The sequence below is a fragment of the Nomia melanderi genome, chromosome 2, assembly GCF_051020985.1.
Source record: "Nomia melanderi isolate GNS246 chromosome 2, iyNomMela1, whole genome shotgun sequence".
NCBI lineage: Eukaryota > Metazoa > Arthropoda > Insecta > Hymenoptera > Halictidae > Nomia > Nomia melanderi.
The window spans coordinates 26,121,859-26,132,757 of record NC_135000.1 but is presented as its reverse complement, the minus strand read 5'-3'; the positions used below and the strand labels follow the sequence as shown (position 1 = coordinate 26,132,757).

Genomic DNA, 10,899 nt, shown 5'->3' with positions numbered 1-10,899 from the left:
TAGTGTTAAAAATAAAATCCTTGTGATTTTCTCATGATGATGTCATGTAGGATTGGTCAGTAATGAATTATTCTGAATTTTTAAAGTAGTAGTCACTGAGTGTCTACAATTGACCACTATTAATTAATTACATATTAATCATATTACAGTAGTTCTATTGTTAAAAACAAAGTCCCTGAAATTCTTTCACGATGATGTCATATAGAATTGATTAGTAATGAATGATTAATTCTGAATGTTTAAAGTAGTAGTCACTGAGTGACCACAATTGACCACTATTAACTAATTGCATATTAATCATATTACAGTAGTTCTATTGTTAAAAACAAAGTCCTCGAAATTCTCTCACGATGATGTCATATAGAATCGGTTAATAATAAATGATTAATTTGAATTTTTAAAGTAGTACTGCCATTCACTCAGTGACCACTATTGACCACTGTTAAGTAATTTACTAAAGTGACGTATATTGATCGCTACCGACTATTGACCACTTTCTCGCTGACAAGTTGTGTTAAATACTCGTGAATGATGTACGTAGGTAATTTAGTTTACATCGACAAGTTTCAAATCTTCCGCGACACCGAGGTCACAGACGCTTCCGAGGATCCTCCAGCTTAAACAGAAACTGTCGTTGTTTTCTCAAAGTAAACGAAAATTGAAATAGTCGTTTTCGTTAGTAACGCGTATAAAGTAGCAGTGTTGAGAATGAACACGAAGTATATTTTTAATGACTACAAAGCATCCGTTGGTGCAGTCTTCTCCCTCGCAGGAGTCAGTTGTTTTTCCCGCAAACAGCCATTTTTATTGCACCTGCTGTGCGTCTTTTTTTTCTCTCCGCGTCGTTCGGCAGTTCGTAGCAAACGCAACCGTTGAACAGCGTTCTGTTTTTCAGTTTTTGTAAATACCGTAATACGTACTTTAACCCTTTGAACTCTGTAGGCTCCAACATTGCACCAGGAATAATATTAAATATTTCAATGAATCTTAACCCTGTGCACTCGGGAGGTGACTCAGTCACCACTTGATTTCCTACTGTGAAGCTATAAAGTGATATTTAATATTACACTTCATATAATGCATCAATCTGAGAAATATTGACGTAAAATTGCTTTGTCAATTCACGTGAATTTCTCGTCGAGTGGGTTTTACAAAATATCGTTTTCGTCTCATCAGAAAATGTTGAAATATTTCTAGTGAAAAACTTCGGTGTGCAAAGGGTTAAAAGGAAACTACCCTAAAGTCATTCGATTTTCCGCACATCCAAATTTTGCACTAACAAGGAAAATAAAAGATCGAAGAAATGTTATAGCACTTCTAATTTTCGCTAGGAATACTATAAAAATTAGCAGTTGCTGATAGATTACAAACCAACCTGGAGTGCTAAGGGTTAATAAATATACACTTAGTTTCTTCACACTGTGTCGTTCATCTTTACAAATAGACATTCAACAAGCAGAAATGAAATATTCCGTGCTGTTTCGTCGCGGAAGATGTCTATTGTGTCGACCTGGACACCCGGAACGCTGAAATACCGACACGAACGAAGATATCCTGGTACAATAGCGGACTCTGCACCGAGTAGAAAGGATATCCACCGAACTACGCGAGACGGCAACATAAAAACTGTTTCCAAAGAAGTTGTAAGCATCAACAGCTTTATCGGCAACAGTTTAACATCTCATTCGAGACCGGTTGCACCGCGTGTGCAATAATAATAATCAGCATTCATCAGTTCTGAGTAACGTAGTCGTCGAATTAAGACTTTTTCTTAATTAATAGTATCTGTGAAGTATAGAAAAACTAAATAAACATATTCACCAACAATAAAAAAAAGATTGAGTTTTTTATGACTATCGTCTAGAGATTTTAGAAAACTTAATTGGAAAACCCTGTGACAGAATTTCGCTAATGGGGACCGCGTTCGAAAAAAATCGCTGTCTCGAATGGGTTAAGCTTCCATTGATCGACAAACATTCGTGGAAAGTGAAAATTATGTCTATCGTAAACTCCGTATCCGAGCACGCGAACAGATTGCTCGCGATTTAAGCTGTGTCAACATTTTATTCCGATCATTTCTATTACAAGTTACGTTTGTTACCTTTAACCCTTAGCACTCCGTCGCCTCTGAGTCGCTAATTGATTTGCAGCGAACTTATGAAGTTTGATGTTCATTATTAAACTTTGCACGATGCATCGATATGTGACATTGAAAGAAATCAACTTCGTTCATCAATTTATGTACGATTTCTCGTTAACCAGTTAACTGTGACGAGTATACACTTCATCTCGCCGAAACGTCGACGTTCGTCCGCAAAGGGTTAAACCTCTAATTTCCAAAATCTAAATGAACGAACAACAATTTTTCTAAGAACAATAGGGCAAACTATACAGTAAATGTCAGTAAATCTAGTGTTAACGCATTGCGTACCTAATTTTCAGAAAACTGAATTGTGATGGCAATTTTCAGTGAGGTCAACTTATACATAGAAAAACTCAGATATATTGTTATGTAATATATTTTAAATAGACAATCAATTCGAATTAAATTTTATATTTTTCCAATACTGTGGTAATGAGCGAAGTTGCATAGCTAAGTGTCTTCATATAAAAACGAGATTTCTCGTTACCGGTCCGCAATATGTTAAAACTCTTAATGGTGCAAACATTTTCAACGATGGATTGTTTATTTTTTGAGACAAACATGTAATTCTTCTTCGTTTCGCTTTAGTTTTCCGTTAGGATATATTTCAAGTGCATTCGGCCTGCGTTTAACGAGTATACGCTTCATTATTTGATTTTATTGCGCGCAATGAGAGATTTTTCAAACTAAATTCCACACTTAACTGGCTAACACGTTGAATGCCACGGAAATTTCATTCATATTTTGCTTATGAACTGCGTTGATTTTTTAAATAAAATATTATGTTATATTCAAGCTTTTTTTTAATTTTATATATTTTGATATCGTTTCTTGTTTTCGGTGTTTTGTGACGTATACAGCTATTCTTGACCATGTGTCCCTTAAAAATATTTTGTTGCAAAAATTAACCCACATGTGGTAACTGCTGAATGTTTGAAGTTTCAACACTAGATTTACGGAACGAGTCAATTTGACTCATCGAATTCTATTAGCATTACTTGGTAATGCCTACTCGGTAACTTTAAAGTTTGAAGAAATGTTGTCGGTACCTCCTTAGAAAATGTTGAGTATTTCCAGTGAAAAACTTCTGGAGTGCAAAGGGTTAATCATCAACGCATCGAAAGTAAATATTGCAACAATAACGGTGATGAAAATAATAAACTGATTTTTACCGCTATGCATGCAGCATTAGACCACAGTAAGTAAAAGTGCCATGCCGCCAATATGGCCGATCTCTTCAAGGTTAATAATCAGACATCGATTAAGGATTTGCCATTTGCAATATTATTGTATTCGGTAGCACGATAACACTAGAACTACCGAGGATTTAATACAATTAATATGTAATCCCTATAAAAATTCTAGCAATAGATTATTCTCGGTTTCTTCAAACATTCATTATAGTATTCAACTCAAAGCTATTTATTTTCAAGATCATTTTTCATTTTCAATATTGAAGATATCAATAATTGCCAAACAAAAGAAATCGAAACCAGTCATTTTGACTGGTATGGTAGCTCTAGTGTCAATTATAAAACATATCATTGATATTTCATTAGAGAATGAGGAATATATCTAGCGAAACAATTTTCTAGTGCAAAGGGTTAATGCATGGTAATGAAAGGATGTTCTAGAGAATATTACACTATCTATAATAATATTAACACTGGAACTACCGAGCATTTAATACGATTAATATATAATCCCTATAAAAATTGTGACAACAAATTTTCAGTTTCTTTGGATACTCATCACAGTACTCAAGTGAAACTATTCATTTCCAAAATCATTTCAAATATTCAATGCTTTTAATAACTACGAAACAAACAAATCGAAACCAGTCATTTCGACCGGTACGGTAGTTCTAGTGTTAAAGGTATATTTTCGACCTGCAAAATCAGAGGACACGCGAGAGTCAGGGGACGCGTATTAAAGGATCGAGTTCTATATCACGTATCAACAATTTTATTTAGTCTCGTTTTATTTAACATACAAGAGCTATCTTTAAACACGACGCACAATTTTAATATGCATACGTATTCGCACATATTAAATAAGTCTAGGTTACACTGATATGGTTTTGTTACGGTGAAACTGTACAAAGAACTCGCATGCACGACACCGTTCGTTTCTCGGTGTTCGCGCGGCCAGTCGGCACCGCGCCGCGTTTCGATAACAGTTTCAACATTTCCTTCCCGTCTCGCCACTCCTCCAGAACTCTCTGTTCTCGTCGACGCACCGCGTTAACAACCTGCCCCGCGTCTGTTTTCCGATCGATGTCCACGATCGTCGGAAAGAAATCTCAACCGAGACGATCCTCCGCTTCGATCGGTCAATCGTCCATCTTTACGAAACGAGAATGCTTTCCTTCTTTACCTATCGAGAAGAAACGAGCTTCTTTCAATTGTCTCCCGATTTTTTCTCGATTGCCGATTTCTTCACGGTTGTCGATCAATCTTCGACGCGGTTTTATTCGTCGATCTCTACGAAACGAGAATGCTTCGTTTTCACCTATACATCGAGAAGAAACAAGCTTCTTTCAATTGTCTCCCGATTTTTTCTCCGTTGCCGATCGATCGTCGACGCGGTTTTACTCGTCGATCTCTATAAAACGAGAATGCTTCGTTTTCACCTATACATTGAGAAGAAACAAGCTTCTTTCAATTCTCTGCCGATTTTTTCTCGATTGCCGATTGATCTTCGACGCGGTTTTACTCGTTGATCTCTACGAAACGAGAATGCTTCGTTTTCACCTACATCAAGAAGAAACAAGCTTCTTTCAATTGTCTCCCGATTTTTTCTCTGTTGCCGATTGATCTTCGACGCGGTTTTACTCGTCGATCTCTACGAAACAAGAATGTTTTTCTTCTGTACCTATCGAGAAGAAACAAGCTTCTTCCAATTCTCTCCCGATTTCTTCACGGTTGCCGATCGATCGTCGACCTCCTGTTAACGTCTCGAGAGCAGCGTCACGCGTTTCGACTCCGTCCATCAGTATTTCATTCGAAATTTCATTAGACGGAGTTCCTAACTGGAAGTGCGGTATAATCTTGCCGATCCTGTCTCGGTAAGGAAATTCGGGAAACGAACGAGAAACGATCTCGTCGCGCCGTTACGAGATACGGGAACATCGTACGAGCCTGTCGTCGATACATATTGTCTCCAAAGGTACGCGTACGCGTCCGAAATACAGGCGAGGATTCGCCGAGGAAGAGGGTGTATCATCATCTGCATAAGGGTATGCGCTCGTCTCGAATCGAGCGTAACATTTCAGTAATTAATTACTAGAGGATAGACGATAGACGGTAAGTTACACAAGACGCACCGTAAGACGAGAGTGTCACATTGAAAAAATATATGTACGCGTTAATTCAGAAGAGGGGGAAAGATTAGACGGGTCTCTTCTACGTGGATATGTGTGTGTGTGTGTGTGATCAACGTTCGCGGCGGATCGACTAACTCCAATCCAATGGGTTCCAATCGAAACTTAACTCATTGCGTACTGGTAACGAGAAATCTCGTTTCTAAAAAAAGACACTTAGCTATGCAACTTTGCTATACCACAGGATTCAAAGAAATATTAAATTCGATTATCTATTTAACACGTTGAATGCAGGATTATCGCGGAATACAAAATGGAGAAATGTATTACTAAATTATTCGATTGAATTAAGATTAATATTATTACACGTTAATCTAGTTGGATGTCACTGCGTGCATTATTTATAATATAGAAACGTTTTCAAATAATCATCGTTTAATTGAATGAACTACGGTAATTTAATTTGGTTAATGCACGGCAGTCAACGTGTTGAAATATATTACACAATAACATATCTGAATTTTTGTATGTATAGTCATTAAGCTGATCTCATTGAGAATTGCCATCACAATTCGGCTCTCTGGAAATTAGTCGGTACGCAATGCGTTAACATTCAAACGCCTCGCGAGAATTTGATCTTCCGCGTTTCATTCTTGGTATCTCTTTTCCCTTCTACTTTCTCTTTCTGTCTCCTGCTTCGCAGGTCGCATCGTCCACTGATTTCACGAATCGTTCATATCATTCGGGTTTAGTCTCTCGCTCGATTTCTTCCTCGCGTTCAGCTACGCGCAGATGTACACGATACGCTCGCTCTTTCTCCGGCCGGTTCTCTGGTTCGTTCGACAACGATGCGCTATATTACAATAGAGAATGTCGGCGTTGTCGGTGGAGGACGCGGAAAGGAGCGCGACGCGAACGAACGATGCCGGTTACGCGAATATGTACAAGCGCGAGTCACGCGGAAGAACCAAGAATCCGAAATCCGTAAATCGTCGGGAACAGAAAGCGATACGGTAACAAATAAATTGCAACGCTCGACGGACCGTAGGAAAGTATCGGATGTTTTCGCGACGGCGTCGTATAAAAGTCACATTAAAATCTATACCGAGCTCCCGACAGACGTCTTCGTTCCGGGGAAAGAAACGAGGGAAAAAGCGGGGAATCAAAGAGCCGCGTAACGAGAGATCCGAGAACGCGACGTCGGTTCGAGTGTCGTTTTTGCTCGCGCGCCGCGTAAACGTAGCATCGTCCCGTTCGTCGCGATCCACGCGATCGTAAATGAAATTCCGTTCGGGCATAAATATCGCGGAACGGTGCTCGCCGGTTAGGCGCGAGGACGCGCTGTTCGCGTCGAAAACAAGCGGAACTCAGGAACAGTTTAGTAACACAGTTAACGAAGGGCTAAAACTAGGAGCGAGCATCTCGCGCTATTCTCGCGGAGCGGCACCGCGACTTCTCTGTCCGGTCGTCTTTCCGTTCCTCTTGTCCCTGTTCTCGCCTTCTCGCGGCGCGAGGTCTCGAATTGAACGGCTCCGATCGGTCCCGCGGAGTACGCAAGAACGGCGCACAGTCCGCTCCGTAACTGGGGCACCCGCGAGCAAGGTCGCGATCGACGGTGCTCCGATCGTCGAGCGAGATATCCCCGGCACGGGCGAACACTCGGACCCTCGGGTCACGGGGAGCTCGTTCGTCGCGATATCGGGTGGTCCAGAGATCGAGGAATCTAATACTACGGTCGAGACGCGCTCCCGTCTCTCTTCTACGGTTTCTCGGTTACGTCGGGGGGCCTAGCAGCTGCTGCTTATCGTTAGTACATTTACTCGTTTTACCTCGTCACGACGGTTTACGCTAGCTTTTACATTACAATTTACAAGGTTACGACAGGATTCGCGCGAAGTTCAGGGGGAGCGAAGACGGTAACGTCGGCGTGATATCTGCGCCCTCTCCTTTCGTCCCCATCGTTTTCCCCCCATCGAATCGCAGCCACCTTACGAATAATACTGAAGCTACGCACGGTACACGCGGTTCCGTCGGCGACGGGGCCGACTGTACCTATCGCGATCCGCGTCTGTCGGGCACGTTCCACGCCTTTCTTGTTCGCCGCCCCCGCCTCCTCTCCGGTGAACACCGCCGAACGGTCCCGGCGAGAACGTCCTCGTGGGTTTTCTTCGAACGTCGACTTTTCCAGTCTTTTACAACGGCACGATCTTCTCGTTTCGATGCATCGGGGTGTCGTACGCCGGGACGTATTTGTAGTACTGCGGGGGATACGACGAGCAGGAGGTCGTCTCGGAGGGCGACAGCCGGCCGCGGAAGCGGCTGCGGACGATGTGCACGATCAGAAGCAGCAGCAGCAGGCTCAGTATGGCGATCAGCGTGATCGGCACGGTGCCCCAACCCCTTGATCCCTGGTGGCCGGCAGGTTCGTTCTCCTTCGGAGTCTGTTCGACAAATGTGGACGTTCGGTTTAGACGCATTGACGTACGGTTATTGATGTAATACTATGTAAAACTATATAAAACGACATAAAAAGGTGTAATACAATATAAAACTATATAAAACTGTATGAAACTATACAAAAATATACAAAACAATGTAAATAGGTGTGGCTCAGCGCTTTGCGATCGGGCCGCCACAATGGCGACAGTCAATATTCGTCTTGGAAATCGGTGTCGCCAATATGGCGGCATGTTCTTTCTAACTAGTGTTATTTCAAAAGGTAGCTTGTATCACGCAATGTGTTAACATTCAAACACCTCGTTCGCTGAGAGCGGCATACTCAAAATAGGAAAATATATTACTAATTTGATTGAATTGCATTAATATGATTACACGTTAGTTGAATGTCACCGTATTATATAGTATTATATATAATACAGAAATGTTTTCAAATAATCAACGTTTAATTGAATGAACTATAGTAATTCGACGTTGGGGATCACCGGTGATCACGACATTCAACCTGTTAATGATTTCTTCTAAAAACATCTGTTATCTTTTCCATAATAGTAAAAGGAAGGAATCAAGAGTGATTGAACTGCATTAATATTATTACACGTTAATTTAGTTGAATGTCACCGTATTATATAGTATTATATATAATACAGAAATGTTTTCAAATAATCATCGTTTAATTGAATGAACTATAGTAATTCGACGTTGGGGATCACCGGTGATCACGACATTCAATCTGTTAATGATTTCTTCTAAAAGGTTATCTTTTCCATAATAGCAAAAGGAAGGAATCAAGAGTGACGTTAACCCTTTGATTCTCAGATTCTCTGAAATATAGAAAATCCTCAACAGATGAAGCTAAATTAATCAATTACTTGAACAATAGAAAAACAGGAAACTACTTGCTGATCTCTTGCTATAAGTAATTAAATCGTCTGTTTACGACTTAGCCTTCCAAATATAAAAATTTCATCTCGCCGAAACGTCGACATCCGTCCGCAAAGGGTTAACTCGTCCGATAGTTTCAGTGCTGACGAACGCGGCTCGCACGGAGGAAGCTTCGAGAGAGTCCTCGAGAGAACGGAGTTCGCTTACCTCGATCACACAGGTCGGACAGCAGGTTCCCGGCTTCGGTGGCAGAGGGTCGCTGCAGCCGACGAAGCATATGGTCTCCCTGCAGCTGAGTCGACCTCCGGTCTGACAGGTGCACTCCTTGCACGTGTTCGGGTGCCAAGTTGATCCTTCCGGGTGCGTTTCGTTAAGGTGATCGGTGCAGAAGGCTCGACACCGACATATCTGCGGACCACGAGTAAGTTAACCGTTTGAGTGCCGAGCAGCGCTACAGCGCTCTTGTGCTGCGCCAAAATGGCGGACAGCGCGGAGACGCTTCTGTTTATCGGTATCGTAGTATCTAGAATATTTATTGTAGGATGAATGGTTTGTCGTGCGTGCGCAAGGGCGACCAGGTCGTATTGCGACGGACCGGCGCTGGGATTTCAGTAGCTGAAATTTAGCCGGCGTTCAGTGTGTTAATACGTGAAATATTAAAATAAAACAGCCTCTTCAATTTACGTACGACTGCTCGCGAAGCCAGTTTCAAGAAATGTTAACTACATTTTCGGTAGAAAACTGTCGGAGTGCAAAGGGTTAGATAAATATTCAACAGATCTACTCACGGAGCAGCCGCGTCTGTTCGTCTTGTAACCGTAGGTGCATCGTTTCCTGCACCCGATCAGAGGCGGGCAATCGGCGTCCGGAGCCCTGCACTTGCAGAAAGTGCAGTCGTTCTCGTCCATGAGCAGCCCCCTCTCGCAGTGCAGGTCGCACTTCAGCTCGGGGCAAATCTTCTTGCCGTTCCCGTCGATCAGAACAGTGTCGTTCGTAGGCTCGTCGAACACCTGCGGAGTCTGGCAGGGGCAAATAGGACAGCCATCCTCGTCCTTCGAGAGCTCGCAGTTCGGCTCGCAGTCCGACACGGGCAGACACGCGTCGAGATCCGCGTCCGGTCGTTCGGTCGTAGGGTCCTCGTTCTCCTGAAATCGGTCAGCTGGTTATCCGAGAATTACGATACACGAATTGTTGAAGTAAAACACTCCAGAAAACTCCTCCGACGAATCATCGTGCGAGGAGTTGAAATACATGCTAATGTAGAACCGTTTTTCGAGCCTATCCTAGCAGTAATAAAGTCCAGGGACCCGTTGCTTGTCGTTTTATCAGTTAGTTCGTAGATTGAGCCCAAGGTAGGCAATAGCTACGAATTTTATGTCTGTATGTAACCTCTTAGGCACGACGCGCCACTATAGTGGCTCCGTCGCTACCAATATATCATAGATCATACCCAATTGTATTACTAATTATTAAAGAAAATTGTTAAAGTCAAATTATGTGTATCACATCTTTCAGAAAAATTATAATTTAATAATCGGAAACTTCATTCCAATGTACTCGCGTAGAGAACAGCACTGTCCGTACAGAACTCTGCCGTACAGAGAAACAGCCCCGCGCGAAATTCAGCAGTGCCTAAGAGGTTAAAAATATACTTCATGCTCATTCTCAACACTGCTGCTACCTTATACGCGTTACTAACGAAAACGACTATTTCAATTTCCGTTTACTTTGAGAAAACAACGACAGTTCCTGTCTAAGCTGGAGGATCCTCGGAAGCGTCTTAGGCCTCGGTGTCGGAAGATTTGAAACTTGTCGATGGAAACTAAATTACCTACGTACATCATTCACGAGTATTTAACACAACTTGCCAGCGAGAAAGTGGTCAATAGTCGGTAGCGATCAATAGACGTCACTTTAGTAAATTACTTAACAGTGGCCAATAGTGGTCACTGAGTGAACGGCAGTACTACTTTAAGAATTCAAATTAATCATTTATTATTAACCGATTCTATATGACATCATCGTGAGAGAATTTCAGGGACTTTGTTCTTAACAATAGAACTACTGTAATATGATAAATATGCAATTAGTT

General features: G+C 41.8%; 1 protein-coding gene across 3 annotated transcripts in view; it reads right to left on the bottom strand.

Moving 5' to 3' along the window:
• Positions 1-4,085: 4,085 nt before the first annotated feature.
• cmpy (crimpy) overlaps positions 4,086-10,899 on the bottom strand; it is a 164,655-nt gene continuing 157,841 nt past the window's right edge. For 2 of the 3 annotated variants that reach the window (XM_076365272.1, XM_076365273.1), the window contains exons 8-10: positions 9,596-9,952; positions 9,015-9,215; positions 4,086-7,906 (exon numbers count right to left, since the gene is read on the bottom strand). In XM_076365272.1, coding sequence (XP_076221387.1) covers positions 7,658-7,906; positions 9,015-9,215; positions 9,596-9,952 — 807 coding nt within the window. In that variant the 3' untranslated portion in view covers positions 4,086-7,657. The remainder of the gene's footprint in view (positions 7,907-9,014; positions 9,216-9,595; positions 9,953-10,899) is intronic. The other variant, XM_076365274.1, reaches the window with a different exon arrangement.